Here is an 18,972-nt window from a genome sequence, read left to right on the forward strand (position 1 = left end):
ATCAAACCAGACAGACTAAACCTTCAGTTCCAATGTGCAACAATAACCCTTGAGTACCAATGACCACTTTTGGTTGGTCCTAAACATTGCATACAGGGAACACTCCACAACATCTGCTGTTTTGGAGATGCTCTGATCCAGTCATCTGGCCCTTGTCAAAGTCACTTAGATCCTTCCGATTGCCCAATTTTCCAGCTTCCAACACACCAATGTCAAGAACTCACTGTTCTCTTGCTGTCTAATATATCTCACCACTTGACAGGTGCCATTGTAACGAAATAATCAATGTTACTCTTTTCACCTGTCAGTGGTTTTAATGTTTTGTGGCTGCTTTATGTAGCTACTGTGTATACATACATACATATGCTCCTGGTCATTAATAAAACTTTTTTTTTTTTTTTTTTAAACTCTATCGTTGTTAATTGGTAATTAAGGAACTGCTAGGTAAAAAGTGTTTATGTCACATGGCTACAGTTCATGAATAATGAATATTACACTTAAACATGGAAGGCAAATTAAACAAAACACATCATTTTGGCAACATTATTTAGTCAGATGTTTAATGGAGTCTTTATAGTTGGAAGCTTCCATTGTATTATCAATGGTCACTTGAAACTCTAACCGTGTGTCTGTGTGAGTGAGCGTAAACAAAGGGTGTGTAGCATATGAATAAAGAACTAACACTTCCAAACTGGCAAAGAAATCCCATATTACATCACAATGTAACACTGATTCTCATCCCTAATTTAATTCACATCTACAGATCTACCAGCTCCAGTTGGACTCTATGATACCAAGAGGAGATCTGAACTCCATTTGACCTTTACACCAATTCAACATTTGTTTGACTGTATATTTATAATCACACCCTCTAGTGACACCCATATGAGGATGGGTTCCCCTTTGAGTCTGGTTCCTCTCAACGTTTCTTCCTTACCAATTTAAGGGAGTTTTTCCTTGCCACTGCTGCCTGAGTCACCTCAGACTTGCTCATTGGGGATAAATACACATACATACATACATACACACTGAACTATATACTGTATATCTTGAATTTTTATTATATTAATTCTCTATATTTCTCTTTATCTTTACCTTATGTTCTATGTTTATGTTCTGTAAAGCTGCTTTGAGACAAAGCCCATTGTAAAAAGCGCTATACAAATAAACTTGAATTGAATTCAATTGAATTAATTTACAATGAATCATCTATACTGAGTCAGCAATACTAAATCATCTATATTGAATTATCTATATTGGATTACTTATACTAAATCAACTACACATAAACATGCAAACAGATTAATCTATTCTGAATCACCTATACTGAATCTTCTACACTGGATCATTTAATATTAAATCACTTACACTGAATTGATGCATTAATGCTATCATGCATATAGTATATACCCACAGTTGTAGTGCTAAATTATTAATCTGGTATTGACTTTTATTGGCCACTCCAAGCCATCACCTTTTTAATCACACCTGTCACATACTGGTCATATTCCTGGCCCAGACAGTGAAAGCTGATGCTGTTTTTGTTAGATTCCTCACTCTGTCTGGATTACCGCAAGCCCGACGAACTCACAGAGCCAGACTTCCATTAGTTCCTGCTGAAGACCAGATTAGCAACTCAGTGCAGCACATATTGAGTTTTGTTCTGGCATGACATCAATCAGGGTGCTGCAATATGCATTTGTCAGATGGTATTCTGATCAAGTTTGCACAAAGCAGTGATGCCCAAAATTCCCTGTGGGGTTCTCATGGCGCCGGTTATCTCATGGTTTTAACCAGTTCTGGACATTACGTGAATGAGAACATTATGCATGACATAACACTACTTACAGGAATCAGAACTAATCAGTTAAACAAGTGTTGTTCTTTTGGTTTTGTGAAAAAAAATACAAGCCTATTAAACATAATTTCCTACCCGGTTGTCAAGGGATATGTCCTGAGTGCATTCCATATTGTATAAAAAGTGCATTCCATATTGCATAACAATGTATACATATATATTTTTTGATATTAACATTTATTTAAAATACAGAGTTAGATAAAGAGATATGTTTAGCAGTAGAAATTATTATATATTAATTACTACATCTAGACATTTGTTTGCTTAATCTACTTCAGAAAAGACAAAAAAGACAATTTAAAGAGAGCGAAGAATTCATTTCAAAATAATTGTGATGGCACAAAACATATCTCATTTGCAACAACCAGCAGAACGCAAAAAAATAAACACTTCATAGCATTTAATCTCATGATTAATTTCATTTACATTTTCCGAACCATGAGATTTCTAAGACATGGAACAGATTTTGCACCAGATGAATTGTTTTCGGCCTCATGATACGATCATACATTCAACAAAACAAGCCCAAGACAAGCTGTGCGTCTGTCTCACCAATGATTAAGTAACTAATCTCTTGCACACTTTCCCTGAAGCTCCAGGGATATCGTAACAAACACAAGAGCTAAATAATCTTCTGATGCTTAATAGGAGGTACCTCCTGGGTAATTTCCTTGATTTGACTAAAAACAGGTGTGCGTTTATTCTCAGTGGGCAAGAGATCCAAAAACCTGTTGTAAAGCAGGAAGTTCATGAGCACACCTTTAAAGCAAACAAAACAAAAGCTCTTTAAGGGTTCTTAGGACAACACAAAGTTTCATAAAGTTACTCTGCTTATGTCTTCTCTAAATCAGAGAGAATCTTTAAATAGTTATTACTGACTAGTTATTTAATTTATTTGGAACCTTTTCTGACAGAGAAACAAACCTTTAATTGTTTCCTTAAAGGAACGAATGTAAGAGTTGTTTAGACTTCTAGATAAAAACCTCTTCCTTTAAGAATGTAGGAATATGCTCTATCCTAGCATTCTGCATTAAGCTGTAAGAAAATCATTCCAAAAATCTACAAATTATAACATCAATTATAATTATAAAAATAATTTAGAATTATATATCACTGGCCTGCAGGTTCTATTAATTAGTTGTTGGTGATTTTGTTTGTTTGTTTGCTTTTAATACATACATTTTTATTTATTTATACTTGATGCTGGTTGAAAAATAAAAGGACTAAGCCATTGAAACTTCTACATTACAAAAGTGTTTTTATTCTTAACAATAAAGTTTTCAGGTAGAATTCTTTTAGAATTTGCACGTATCTAAGAGTATATTTTCTAAAGTATGTACAGTTTCATTAATCTTTATAAAACATCATTAGGTTTCAAATTCCAAAACAACAGGCAATAACAATAGATCTAAACAGAGCTTTTTTATGATCTTAGTAAGAGTGTGAATATTAGTCAAAGGGAAATTTTACATGACTGTATTATTCTCATGAGGGTTTAAACAACAGCGCGAAATGACATTAACCCGGAAAACAAAATTAAATGCTACCACTGTACTAGCATTCCTCTCTCTTGCGCTCCTTTTTCTCCTTCTTTCCACTCTTGCCTAATAAAAATGCTCCAAGGATGTTGTACAGGTGGGTAACAAATTAAAGGAAAAAAATGATGGCTATGTTATGTGTTTTGTTTCTTTAGAATGAAGTGTCACTGCAAAAGAATGCAAAGCTCTTCTGCTTATTGGGAAACAATTCTAATCTGATGGAAGTGGTCTCTTATAGGATGACTCCACCCCCAAGGACATGACACAAGGGGACTGGGGCTCACTGAATGGTTTGATGACTAAGATCATGGTGTAATTCATATGCTACCTTCTTCACTGTTCACTGATCTCAACCTTAATAAACTGCTACGGGTGATTCTGGAGTGACTTGTTAGACAGCTCTTTCGAACAAACCCCAATTAAAGAAATATATTTCAGAAGTATGATTTGAATCTATGCCTAACAGCACATTCAATCTGTTCTGTCAACTCATGCTGGTTTGACACCTTAATAAGTCACATCATATTGGTTTTTCTTTAATTTGCCACCCGTCTTTCTAAGCAATATGGGCACACAGAGCAGTAAGGCAGAAGAGTCCTCTCTGAAACAGAGTCATATGCACACAGATCTTTGCCGACATCTGTTTCTCCATGGAAGTCTATCTGATTAAACTGCCACGTTCAGTCTGCTGTGACTCATTCTCCCATGAGACCATGCTGCTTATCATTCTAGCGTGGTTATGTGTGCCTCTGCGGATCACTCTGCTCTAGCTACTCATCGATACCGCAATCAATGTGAGTAAACGCAAGAGCTTTGCGTATGGTTTCTGTGTTCCCTCACTGTCACATATCACTCGTTGCACTGTTTATCAGTTCAATAGTGTTTATGAATTTGTTTCAACACTCAACTTGATAGCAGTCTTTCAGTGGATACTGTGTGGTAATAATTCTATATTTGGTTGAAATCACACTTCAGTTCAGTGCTGAAATCACAAGTACTGTTAAACCGATATACACTACTTATTAATGTACCACACGCAGACATTTACAACTGTGAATTAAAGATGTAAACTGATACAAACCATACAGCATGAGGTGATCCAAGCAATTCACCAGCACCTCCTCCATTTGGCCTTGTAAAGGCCAACTTATAAGTTGTGAACTGATGTTGTGATATTAAGCCCAATGTATAATTTTCAGCTTTTAAAAATAACATTGTTACATCTCGTAGATCTCTGCCTTGCAAGAGCCAGAGCCAATTTCCACATTCTTAGAAAAAAAGGTTCCATCTACCACCTCTTCAGGCTCTTGGGTGTGTATTTGAGGGGATTGCTTTTAGAAAAGCTTCTATGCAGATCCCTTTTTAGAAAAAAGCATTAAGCATTAAGGCATTAATCATGCAGATAAACCTGATGTGAAATGTATAACATGCTGGAATTTTTTTTTCTCATAGGAATGAAAGAAAAGTCAATTTTCTTATGGACTAATGTTGAATGAACACCACCAGGGTTTAAGTATCAGATGAACACTTTCATTTCCTATATGTATTAAGCTCCACATGGAGGGACATGATACTCTCTACATAGATGCTAATGTCAACAGTGGGATTTATTAATCACCATCACACTGCAAAGGTTATTATTGTCTCACTCTGGTATCTCATCTGCTATCTTTGTCTGTATCTTTACAAATGATCTACATTTTGCTGTAAACAATGAACAGTGTCTTCTCTGGAATTAAAATTACACCGTCTGAGAGAGAAACGATTTGCTCTAATAATTTACTTATAATAAATATCAGCTCATATGGATTGCAGGTGTACATATAACAAAGAAGACTTTTTGTTGTAAGGAATTTCTTTACATATGCTTCAGTTTCTGTTCTGTTTGTTTTTGTTTAGTTTATATTTTTGTTTGTTTGTTCATCTTTATTTAAAGATAAAGATATAAAAAAAAAAAACAATCCCTGGCAAAGAAGGTATAACAACATTTAACGCAAACTATATTTAGGGAGAGGATATAACCAATAACACTTAGAACAGCAAGGAAAAACAATTCCTTTATACACATATATCTTAAGATCTGCTAATGATTAATGAATGATTAGTTTTAGATGTTTGTGTAAGTCACTACATGATGATGAGGCGCATTGACTAAAAGCTGTCTTATTGACTTTAGATCTCACAGTTTAATGTGTGTGTAAGAACTTAAATGCCATGCTTTTCCTTTGCAGCAATAGAAATAGATAGGAAGGAAGATATAGAGGTGACATAAATCCTCTAGCGAATCTGTCTTGACTTTTATTGTTTTTCTAAATATTCAGTACACTGATGTGTTTCAGGAGGACAGAGCTAAGTTTTTCAGTGTTGTCTCTAATGTTGATGTTTATAATGATGCACTACTTCGGAAATATCTTATATTCACTTTGTTTGCCAGTTTATTTGTACAGATCAGTGCGTTTCAGTAAAAGTAAAGCTTGGAGAACATAAAGAGAGCGCTAATAGTCGTAACTGTGAATTTTCAACACCGAGGAACGTTCATTTAACTACACGATGAGCAATTAAAACATCCGGAACAACAGCACTGCTACTGCTACCAGCGACATTAAGCGAAGTGTTTCAGCACCAGCACAAAGGACAGCTCCTCCGCATCAACACCGGACATCTCGCGGTAACGGACTCACCTGTGATGGAGCAAAGATGAGCGCAAACGAGCACAAGGAGCTGCAGGCGGCCCGATTCCGACCTCACATCTCCGAGCCGCCGCATCGCGATTAAAAAACGACCAGAGGTTCACCTTCCGAGAGCGGCTGGCCGCCAGTTTATATTACCGCGCCCGTCCACATCTTCGCGTCTCGCGACGGACCGGCCGCTCGCGCATGACGTCAGGTGGAAGGAGGGGTGGCGTGGGGAGCGATTCCGAGAAGGCTCCTCCTCCCTGCAGCTGGGATTGGATGGTTCTCTCTTTCCAAAGTAGTTCATTGAAGGAGGAAACCTTCAGTCAAACCCGATACGCGGAATTAGAGGAAATTAGCGTGGGTTCGTTGTCACCGTTGAGCTTCAAGCTTTAACCGTCTTAAAAAAAAAGTTACTTTTGGTATTGTTTTAAACTTTCTTTTTGTTATTTGGTATTGTTTTAAACTTTTTCACTCATTTATGTTTCTTTACATATTAACAAATGTAGACGTTTTCTCTTAAAGTTATATAAGAATAAACTTTATATAAAGAGTATCTACAAAGGGCATTATAGTGATGTCTTTATTTTAATCGTCAACTGATAGTTGCATCGAAGTTGGTAAGTTCATTGTGTAAAGAAGATGAATGCTGCCCCCTACAGCACAACATGAGGAAAAGGTTATTTTTTTTAATCAGATTACCGGAGTCGCTGAAAGCCGCAGCTCTGTTGGAGTGGACTGATAAAAGGCTTTATTACTTTCACACACAAAAACAGCACAAGCCTTTAACAAATTAACGATGTACTGCACACAGACTAAAAGTAGTTATTTTTTATATAAATAATTGTTTATAAATCTGATTGTACCCTGCATCTGGAATTCACACAATTTGAAATATTATTCAATTTAATAATAATAATAGTAATAATAGTAATAATAGTAATAATAGTAATAATAATAATAATAATAATAATAATAATAATAATAATAATAATCACAACTAATATTACCTAGTCATTATAGCCCATAATATTACTGCAGTAGCTGTTTGGTAGCATTTCAGACTTTACTGACATTAGATATAGGCCTACATATACATTTTTCCATCTTCAGTAACAGCTTTGCTTTTCCCTGGTCATGGTTGCAGTGTACAGTATTCATGACCTGCCCACTGGATGTAAGTTGAGAATACTGTACATCTTGAATTGGATGTTAATGCATTGTAAAGCACCATGCCCACAGATTATCATCCATAGGGACCATTTAGAGTAGAAAAAATCATCTATTACCATGTATTTGGAATATACAAAGAATCTGGAGAAACTGGAGGAAAAACTACATGGACATGGTGAACATTTACAAAACTCCATACCGAATATAACCAGAGCTCAGGGTTGAACCTGGGAACCCTGGAACTGTGAGGCATCACTACTGCCTGGTACAACATAGTTCTGCTCTACACCATTACAACAAAAGTCTTGGGATTCAATTAGGATCATGGGTTCTGAAGAACCCATTATGGTGATAGTATAGCCTCATTTAGCCTTTAGAATATTGGGAGCAAGACCATCTAAGGGGCAAAATGGAAAATGGTTGGTTTAGCTTGTGAGGAAACAGGATCACGCTGAGAGGCCAGCTTGACCAGCATGAACATACTGAGAAAAGATGATGAATCATTCTGGTCTTTTGGCTGAGACAGCTAGAAATATCAAGATGAAATCAGGATGGAGAACAGATTTTTACAGCAGTACTTTAAATAATTATATAACATACAGTATATATAAGACAAGATCCTACCTGTCTTATCTATACCATTTTGTAGATTTAAATGGAGAATCATCCAGTTAATTATGGGGTCCTTCAAGGATCAGTTTTAGGACCCCTGCTTTTCTCAATATACATTCATGCTGATTATACCCAGTTATTTATCTCATCAAAACCAGATGAAATATGGAAATTGTCTAACCGAGTGTGTTAAAGGTGATAACGGATGATAAATATTCTATTGTTAAATTATTTTATACTTATAAGACTTCTAAATATTACTTATAAACTGATAAGACTTAAATATTACTTATTGGTCCAAATACCAGTACAGAGAAGCTCTCACAATTCAACTTCCATTTAGAGGGATCTACTGTTACTACTAGCTCATCACTGAAAGACCTGGGTGTTATATTAAACAGCAACTTTTGAAAATTATATTGCCCATATTACAAAAACAGCCTTCTTCGACCTTAGAAATGTTGCCAAGCTAAGAAACAACCTATCTTTATCTGATGCTAAGAATCTAGTTTATGCATTCATGACCTCTAGACTGGACTATTGTAATGCATTACTAGGTGGTCATCCTGCATCTTTAACAAATAGGCTACAGTTAGTTCAATATGCAGCAGAAAAAATGTTTATGATTTGTTCTTTATCTATGAAATGTTAAGGTGACATACAACCAAAATATGAACTAAAGCTAAGGACTAATCTACAGGAAAATTTACTTAATTTACTTAATATACTTCAGGTTCTTAATACAGATTCTTTACACTGAATAGAGCTGTAGTCACCTGAACAGTGTTGAATGTAAGCTGGAAAATGAGTTCGAAGTACAACAAAAGAAGCGTAATGAGGTGTCGTAACTGTGCAGCTATCAAGGTGAGTTCAATTTTGTCAGGAATTTCATGCTCAGTGTAGCTATCCAACATGTACAGAAAGCAGAGAATTAAATAAATAAGTAAGTCTTACATTGCACTGTAACAGGAAAAAAATAGAAACAAGGGAAGAATTTAAATGCTAAATACCTTAGCAGCATTTGTGTCCATATTGTTGTGAATCCTACCCATTATTCAAAATTAATGATTTACTTGGATGAAGGTAATAGGGCTTGTAAAGGCCCAGGTAGGATTTTCCACATTATTTTACCAGAAAACCTTTATGTAGTGGCTGTAAATGATACTGTTTCCCGGTCTTGTGCATGGACCTCACCACTTTGTCACAGTAAGACAGAGGAACTCTAGATGCAGCATGAAATATTCCTAAAGCTTCCTCCGCCCACAAGAGATTATTGAAGTGCTCAGGGCTGCTGTTACCCTCCACCACTTCATCGTCTGTACTGATGTCACAAGCATATCTGGAGACCCAATACTCCATCATTTTGGTAGGATTGGAGATGAGAAATGGAGAGCACCGGTGGCAAATGTCGTTCGACCTTGGATTTCTCTCAACGCTAGAGCTTTGCGTGCTGCTCAAATTTGGATGAACCTGTTTAATTCAGAGACCTGCAGAAATGTACTGAGACATGACCGACGACACTTAATGTTCTATTCAAACCTACACAGTAACTGTAACTGTCCTACTTATTCCTATGTGCTTAATATTACTCTCAATGTGATTATGGAATCACTTGGTCAGAGATTGGGGTTGTATATACTAAACCACTATGACAGCCTAAAATTAAATATGTAGGGTTTAATTAGAAATGTTAGAAAAACTAAATAACTAGTTTTCAATAATATATATATATTAATTATTTGTTATTTGTAATCGACCTTTTCCATCCCATTTCAATGAATGTTGTTATGTAAAATCAGTATAAACAAAGGTCTATTTTAGTATCATCCATGTTTAAGAACTATATTCAAATATCAATCTAGTAAAGTGGCTATAAAGCATACAGCTGTAGAAGAGGTTATGTTGAAATCAGGGTTGCCAGATTGGAATCTGTTTCCAGATTAATTATAGTTTAAAACACTTCCAAATCACTATACTCCATCCCATACTGTAGATTAATTATGAATTACAACACTTGAGGACATGCTGCTATAAGATTATAATCAACAGCCCACAAGGAAGTTCACAGGACTCAGAGAAACATACAGATATTGTTAAATTATGATGACATGCTACCAAATAAAAGAAGGCTGGTCTGGACAGAGGGAAAAATAAGCAGTGCAAATGGCAGAATTAATATATAATTTAGAGTTCATTTAGAGACCACTTTCAGAGGCAACAATGTTTAGAGACTGTGGGGACTGTGGGGAAACCTTGTAAATTAGCATTAATACTTTTACTCAGCTTTTGTCAGAACATTTCTTACTTAATGGACACTAAGTTTACCTTCGTAATTTCTCTCAAGATCAGCAAATACTTTCACTTCTGCCTGTGATCATCTTTTTTTTGCCCATTTCCGCTCTGTGAACTCAGTCTTTTTACACTGTTTACCCAATAATTTATGAATCTTTGGCCATTTATCAACATACACACATGAATACATTGAAAAAAAATCAGCAAACTTTTGTAAATTCTGCATACAATTGTGGTGTGGTTTTTACACACAACTTTACTCAAAGACACATGACTGAGGCTCATTGGCACCCATAAAAGACATAGCACTCCCCACTTACACAGTCACGCATACACAAGTTAACTACGTTGTCCTATTTTAATCGTTTTACAAAACGAGCGATTGATTCAACATTCTGTAACTGGATTAAAGTATAACAATTACTGAGCTGTTCAAAAATATACAGTATATCTGGCAGTCTGAGCAAACCCCTCAATTTTATGAAAATTATAAGAATCTGGTTTTAACCAATATGACTCAACTCTCAGAAAACAGAAATATATTTTTTATTTTGCATATTCTGCCTGTGCTTTCTGCAAAGATCCACATTGGGTAAAAAGGCACTTTGTACAGTCTGTCTGTCTAAAGAATTCAGTTTGCAAGCATATATTAGGTGTCAAAATGATTATGAAGCTCCTGCACCATGGTTACTCTCTCCACTTGAAAATTTGGGAATATTTGTACTTGTAATTACAAAAGTAAAGGATAATTTAGTTCAAAAAAGTTTATAATTTTCAGAAGTTGAGTAGAAAATGTTTTCACCACATACTGTATATGAAGGGTTTTCCCCAGGCTGCCACAAATATATCTGAATAAAACTGTGGATAAATGTTCGTGCTGTAAGAGCGCACACAAAAATAAATGAAACTTTTAGAACACCAAAGGTTTAATTTAGTTTCATATAAAAATATCTAATTTGTAGAACTGTTTAAGAAAAACAGAGGAAATGTGATTATAGGATACTTGTGCATGTAGAGAGATAGAGATAGAGAGACTGTGTGTGTGTGTGTGTGTGTGTGTGAGCGAGAGTATGTGTGTGTAAGAGAGAGAGAGTGTGTGCTTGTGTCTGTCTATCTGTGTCTGTCTCTGTCTGTGTGTGTGTGTGTGTGTGCGCGCTTGTGTCTGTCTGTCTATCTGTGTCTGACTGTCTCTCTGTATGTGTGTGAGAGAGAGAGAGAGAGAGAGAGAGAGAGAGAGAGAGAGAATGTGTGTGAGTAAGAGAGAGAGAGAGAGAGAGAGAGAGAGAGAGAGAGAGTGAGTAAGAGAGAGAGAGTGTGCTTGTGTCTGTCTCTGTCTATCTGTGTGTGTGAGTGAGAGAGAGTGTGTGTGTGTGTGTGTGTGTGTGTGTGTGTGTGTGTGTGTGTGTGTGTGTGTGTGTGTTTATTTAAAGCCCTGCTGCATTATGTGCATCTCCAAGCACAGTAAACAGTTTCACTTTGGTCGCCTCCACGCGCTCAGGCGGAAGTTTCCGGAGAGAGTCCGCTACAGCTTGAGCAAAAGTAAAAAACTCGTCACTGCATCGACGGGATTCCGTGATGGCGCTCAGTTGGGACACCAGAGTCGTACAGTTCACCATTTCCTGGCGCAGAGTCGATATTTTGTCTACGATATCCTCCCCTTTGGAGAGTCGCTTCCTCTTCTTGACAGGCTGGCTCACTGACGTCACTTCCGTGCACGCCGAGTCGTCGTCGTCGTCGCTGCAGGTCGCTTGCTGGACTGAAGACCGCCTCCATTCTCCAGCTTCACTTTTAGGGACCAAGTCGTTCCTCGCGTCTCGGTGTTTAATAAATCCATTAAGCCACGACAACCTCATACAATACTCCGGTTCTTTCTCTTCGTCCGGTCCAGAATCGCAATTTCTGTTCTTTAATCTTTTCTTCAGACGCACAAATTTGTCTCGAATGGCTTTCCATTTCTTCATGCACACCTCCGGATCTTCTCCCAGTCTTTGGCCTATTTCCTTCCAGGACTTCAACATCACGTCACCTTGTTTGTAATGTTTCGAAGAAGGGTCGTATAAGTGCTTATAACGTCGCACTTCTTCAGATAACTGATCTTCGAACTGCCCCATTCGGTTTATAAGTTGTTTTAGTGCGTTTTAGCTTGAGAGTTTCTTGGGTTCTCGTTTCAACATTTCCGTAAACGCTAACGGATGTGCTTTGACGCTTAACCAATCAGCGCGTACTGACGCAGAGCTCCGCACACGCGCGCGAACACAGAGGAGGTCTTTTGGCGGTCTGTGCGTCGCCGCTATGTGGTGTTCGGAGTCACTGCGTGCGCTACGTGCGTATGTACGCGTTATACGAGGCGTGTGTGTGGAAAACGAAAAGGGTCAAAACAATGGAACGCCAAAGAGCTCATTATTTGCTTGTACATCTGCGTCGTTGTAGAACACAATTTTCTAATTATCATAGGTAAAGATGCTGGTCAGTCATACAAAGAAATTCTAGACACGTTTGTGCCCCCACCTTTGGGGTAACAGTTTGGGGAGGTCCCACATATGGGGCATGTGGTAGCCTAGTAGTTAGCAACTATGTCCAATCTTATTCACAAAGGGGTTATAGTGATGGGCTACCAACGTGTACCGAAAGGAAGGTTGTGAGTTCGATCCCAGGTCCACCAAGCTGCCACTGTTGGGCCCCTGAGCAAGGCCCTTAACCCTCAATTGCTCAGTTGTATAAAAAAAATTATGAGAATGTAAGTCGCTCTGGATAACAGCATCTGCCAAATGCTTGAAATGTAAAAATGGGTGTGATTTGTTAGAAGGTATTTATTAGGTATGTCAGAATTGTTTTTTTAGCCATTAAACTATTTTATTGTTTTGTTGAGCTTTTTTCAGTGCATGAATTTAAATATAATATTTTTCTTTACTTGGTGAAGAACTCCAGGGGAATCCTTAGTTTTGTCATGTACAAGAATGTGTTCACTATCAGACAATGTACATCATGTACAACAATGTGTTCACTATGAGATAGTATACATCATATACAACAATGTGTTCACTATCAGACAGTGTACATCATGTACAACAGTGTTTCACTATCAGACAGTGTACATCATGTACAACAGTGTTTCACTATCAGACAGTGTACATCATGTACAACAATGTGTTCACTATGAGATAGTATACATCATATACAACAATGTGTTCACTATCAGACAGTGTACATCATGTACAACAGTGTTTCACTATCAGACAGTGTACATCATGTACAACAATGTGTTCACTATGAGATAGTATACATCATATACAACAATGTGTTCACTATCAGACAGTGTACATCATGTACAACAGTGTTTCACTATCAGAAAGGCTTCAATGTCCAACCTTAGTGCGCTTGGAATCCTTAATGAAAAATGAAGACCTCAGTGAACACTCATGGACACTCAGTAAGTTACATTCATGAGTCTATAGAGTCCACTAGAGAGCAGCAAAATACTTTTGTGTGTCCTTTTTCACATATTTCTTTCTTCATATATTTGGTTTATATGCATAGTAAAGCAGTTCTGGTTTCTAAAATCATTCTTGTATGGTCAGTGACCAACTGCTTTCCTAATTTTCTAGGACTGTGGAAATGTTTCCAAACTGTTTAAGTGGAGAGACTGTCAGTGCAGTGTTTGTCACCATTGATTTTTTTTCTTATATTTTATTCATCAAGTTATGCTTAATTTTGATAGAATCAAAGTCCCTCCTAGGTGTATCTGCTTTTGGCAGATCTATCAAAGCCTGGCTAAATACAAAATAAACAGGAAAACTTGGAGAAATTGAAACTTTCTTTTTGAGATGTCACCCTAATGTCTGATGATACTATAGGTTCTGTGAAACCTAAAGGTCTTGGTATTTGCCTCAAGTTTATTAGTTTGTTAGTACCATCTAAAAGACGGCATATTATTATTTGAAGGACATGACATTTCTCACTCTTATCCAAGCTACAGTACAATCCACCCTATTTCTTCCCCACAAAGGCTGTTCTTAAGTCTAACGATCATTGGCAGCTCAAAGGATTGATGATATTTTTTTTTACATTGCCTCTTAAAAGAATGCAAATCCAGGTTAATAATTCACATGGTTTATTTGACCTGTTTTTGTTTAAGTACGTATAATTTACATTATTTCTAATAAGTTCTAAGTGTGTAAGTCAGAATAACAGTTATATTATCACTGATTACATGCTAAGTGTAAACTTCGAGGACCACCAACACAAGCAATTCCAGCAATCAGTCTCTCGTATATTCACACATACATCCTTCCATAAATACACAAAGCCTTTTATCTGTATACCTCCAGCATGTTGTATGGCTGCATATTTTTTTTTTATTTCCATCTGTTAAATTCTTGTAATCATTAAGAAGCGTCTTGTAATCACATCACAAAAATAATACATTTTATCTGCAAAAAATTAAAACTAATATGATTCCTACTTACTCTAAAAAAAAACATACACTAAAAAAGGAATCCAACAGGGTTCATTTAAATCACACCAGAAAATAGTGATGAAATTATGATATGTACATTAAGGAAATCTATGTACACTTTAAAAAAAAAAAAAAGGACTGCCTAACTTTCTGGAAATATGTGGGCAGATTTGATGATCCAGCACTAATGGGAGTTTACATAGGACGTTTTCAACACAGTCACTTCCCATAACTTCCTCTAAGCATATACAGATGTGGAGTGATATATTTATTGCAGACGCAAAGGCATTCTGAAAAAAACTAAGCCTAACTAGCACAAGTTATTGGGTGGGTCTGAATATGTTGATATATGCATGACACAATTCATATAAAAAATACATGGTTAGGGATGTCAGAGATAAAGTTCATACACCACACCTTTTTTCATATGAAGTTAAAATCCTGCTGCATCTTACTTGCATTTTTTGCAAATTTGCACTTTTTCAAGTTCAATATAAGTACACCCATGAGACACTTTATTAGGAATAGCAGCACAACTGATCATTCAAGCAGATATCCAGTTTGATAGCGGTGCAATACAAATTACTAACTGAGAACCACCCTTTAAAAATGTCTTGAGAAGAAAAGCATCAGAATTTCAAAATATGAGGCGGATGGGTTACAACAGTAGAAAACCACATCAGGTTTCACTTCTGTCTGTGAAAAAGAAAAATCTTCTAGAGCGGGCACATATTCATTACGACTGGGCAGCTGAAGATTGATTAGAAAATGTTGACTAGTCTGATAAATAATCACATGCATGTGATAAGATCAGAAGCACAAGTCCATGTATCCACCTAACCTTTTGTGAACAGTTCATCCTATTGTTGAATTGTCGCTAAACGTCTTTTATGGCCACAGTGTACCCATATTCTAATAACCCCACATAAATATGTTCAATTTCCCAAATCCACATCTTGTGGAATCCATGCCATGAAAAACCGAGGCTGTTCTGAGAGTAAAGGGGATCCTACCTAGTATTAGTAAGGTGTTCCTAATAATGTGGCTGTTGAGTGAATAACAACAATGACAGGCCAAATAATTTAAATAGTTGCATGTTGCAGTGATTTACTTCTAGGAGTCAATTGATGCCTCTTTCTATATAATTTGCATTGGTCTTTAGTTGTATTTCATACACAGTATGATTTCTCTATCTCTCTTTTTTCTTCCTACAGTATATAGCTCTGATGTTCTATATTTCTATTAATTTCTTGTTTGCATTTAGAAACATTATTTTTAAAGACATAGATACCAGTCATATTTAAACCCAGATGTTAGACTGTCTCAAACAGCTGGTGTTTGAAAACATTCCAACATCTGCATCTGAAAAGATTTCAACAGGATTCAAACCTGTTTTCGCCTCTGTGTCATAAACACACGAAGGAAATAAAAGTGATGACTTTAAAATGACAGATTTTTTTTCTGAACTTAAGCTTACACTATGGGTTATTGCAAAACTGCAAGGTTTGTCAAAGGAAGAGAAACTCATGTGACGTGGCTCACTTGGAAGGGGCAGTGAGATATTGTACTGGAGATCAGATGCTTTTTAGTGAGTCATATTCTGTAATAAAATTCTGGGAATGAATCCTCCAGCATTCTTTCAATAAATGGTCTTAGATACTAAATGCCTGTATCCCTCCCTGATATTACAGGCATATAAACACTCAAATTGAAATCTTTCTCTAGCCCACATTAAATTAATAATTTAAGGCTTGTCAGTTCACAAAGTGGCAAAGAAGTTAACTAAAATCTTCTTCTTTTCCCTTTTCAGCATAAAGCATGATATAATGTGGATGGAAATGCAGCTGCTTCATGTCATGAAAGATATCTTTAGGCTTTAATGATCCTCAAGGGTTCATTTTGTTCTACAGACAATTCATTCATTCTTTCATTTTCTACCGCTTATCCGAACTACCTCAGGATCTCAGGCGTCATCAGGCATCGAGGCAGGATACACCCTGGATAGAGTGCCAACCCATCACAGGGCACACACACACTCTCATTCACTCACGCAATCACACACTACGGACAATTTTCCAGAGATGCCAATCAACCTACCATGCATGTGTTTGGACCAGGGGAGGAAACCGGAGCACCCGGAGGAAACCACCGAGGCACGGGGAGAACATGCAAACTCCACACACACAAGGCGGAGACGAGAATCGAAGCCAAAACCCCAGAGGTGTGAGGCAAACGTGCTAACCACTAAGCCACCGTGTCCCCCTACAGACAATTGAAGTGTCTAAATGTGGCACTCTACACGTATTTAAAAGTTTTGGGGTTTTTTAAGTATTTTTTTTTCATATTCTCAATATTCATGCCATGTTGCAAAGGAAAAAAATGTGTCAGCCAGTCAAGATTGTAGTTCTAGCAGTTAAGTAAATGAAGTACAACAACACTGGAACTATTTTTCCTTTAATACCTTTCCACTTTCCATTCCTTCCCATGAATGTAAATATCAGCTGCCTAAATCTACAGTGTCCAGCACGTTCAATTAGTAACTATTGCTAAGGGTTGTTACAACAACCAGGGGACATGGTGGCTTAGGGGTTAGCACGTTCGCCTCACACCTCCAGGGTTGGGGTTCGATTCCTGCCTCTGCCTTGTTGCATGTTGCATTTTCTCCCCGTGCCCCATTGCATGTTGCATGTTCTCCCCGTGCCTCGGGTTTCCTCCGGGCACTCCGGTTTGCATGGTAGGTTGATTGGCATCTCTGGAAAAATTGCCTGTAGTGACTGAATGAGAGTGTGTGTGTGCAACCCTGTGATGGGTTGGCACTCCATCCAGGGTGTATCCTGCCTTGATGCCCAGATAGGCACAGGCTCCCCGTGACCCGAGTAGTTTGGATAAGCGGTAGAAAATGATTACAACAACCACTAATACATTTTACCATCTTGGAGCATATCTTGTTATTTCTAGAAGTTTTTTTTATAAGCACTACATGTTTATTTGTTGTTGTTGTTGTTGTTTTTTTGTTTGTTTGTTTTTTTGCTTATTGTAAATGATTGTCTCTAAAAGACTGACATGAAGCACTTATAGCCAAAGACAGGAAGTCCAGTCTGGAACAAGGTTTTCTCAGCCATATAAGAAATACTAATATTATTCCCTTGCTTAACAGATTATTTATACTAAGTCTATTATTGCACCTTTAAAACATTTTGAGAGCATCTTATTATTTACATGTGAATTCCGACATTATATCTAACACAGTCTTACCAAGTAAAGAGAATTTCTTTATAGTTATACTCAAAGAGAGCCATGTAAATGTATAATTACTGACCAGCAGAAGCATTCCTTTAGACTGTGAATGAGATATATTTTTGTCAACCTGTCATGAAAAAGGCTTTGACACTAATCCATACACAAGTGGTTCAATAACTCAAAATGAAGCAGTTGCTGGTAACATCTCCTGAACCAAAAGCACTGTGATTATGTATTTGTTTAGTCCAGCATAGATTACCATGAGTGTGTTATATAATTTTCACACTAGCTTAATAATGCTGGCAGCGACAGCCTGACCAGACACAACAGAAGGCACATTTTATACAACGCGGATGCAGTATTTTTCTTTATCAATGAAAAAGTATATATAAAGGAAAGTTGGAAATAAGATTTATATGTCATGTATAGTTAGGATAATATGTATACATCTTTGCTCATTTTCCGAAGAGAAACAGATCAAAAAGTGTGACAGAGAAGAAAAAACTAGGACAGCTTACATAATTTTAATCTATGTAAACACATACATATATATTTGTGAGACTGTGAGTAAGGGGAGTGTTTTGAATGATGAGAACCGATCCCCTAAATTCTTTCTGCTCATTTAGCTCTTGTAAACACAGTCTCGTATACAGTAGGTACATACCTTATTTTCACCTTTCTACCCCCCCAAGTCAGCATTGCTGTCTAATATTTCAGGAGGTTGTTTTATATCTCTGCATGGGTTGGTGTGTGATCCTTATTATAGCATTTGTCTTGGCCTTGACTGCTTCGTCTCTAAGGACAGTAACAAGTTCCATATGTGAGGTTAAGCTGATTCTCCCCCCCACAAAAACACAGAAATGTTTTGCTCGATTCTGCAAAAGCAACTGAGCGCCATGGTACACCTCGTTTAGTATGCAACAAGGCCGCCTCTGTTATATGCTGGGCAACAAGCCAAACTATCCCACCTAATACATTAATACAGCCGCTGGCTGAGTGTGAAAAAAGGTACTTTGGTCGTGTTTAGGCACCATTGTTTTGGTGAAAGTCATGCACCCCCAAGTGCTTAGGGTCAGTTGTGCTTGATTTGTAAGCCAGGACTTTGACCCACACTTCAAGGGAAAAAGGCTA

At 37.1% G+C, this 18,972-nt stretch overlaps 2 protein-coding genes across 2 annotated transcripts in view; both read right to left on the reverse strand.

The window, feature by feature from the left end:
• The window catches only part of tmem8b (transmembrane protein 8B), a 117,733-nt gene extending 111,314 nt beyond the window's left edge, over positions 1 to 6,419 (reverse strand). Inside the window, exon 1 of the mRNA XM_027138603.2 lies at positions 6,078 to 6,419. Within this exon, the coding sequence (XP_026994404.1) occupies positions 6,078 to 6,162 (85 nt within the window). The 5' untranslated portion in view covers positions 6,163 to 6,419. The remainder of the gene's footprint in view (positions 1 to 6,077) is intronic.
• A 5,033-nt stretch (positions 6,420 to 11,452) lies between these two features.
• Positions 11,453 to 12,496, reverse strand: LOC113637589 (transcription factor Adf-1-like). The gene has a single exon (XM_027138305.2). It carries the CDS (start codon positions 12,254 to 12,256, stop codon positions 11,570 to 11,572), a length of 687 nt encoding a protein of 228 aa, XP_026994106.1. The 5' UTR covers positions 12,257 to 12,496; the 3' UTR covers positions 11,453 to 11,569.
• Positions 12,497 to 18,972: the final 6,476 nt, after the last annotated feature.

The sequence above is a fragment of the Tachysurus fulvidraco genome, chromosome 9 (assembly GCF_022655615.1).
Source record: "Tachysurus fulvidraco isolate hzauxx_2018 chromosome 9, HZAU_PFXX_2.0, whole genome shotgun sequence".
Lineage (NCBI taxonomy): Eukaryota > Metazoa > Chordata > Actinopteri > Siluriformes > Bagridae > Tachysurus > Tachysurus fulvidraco.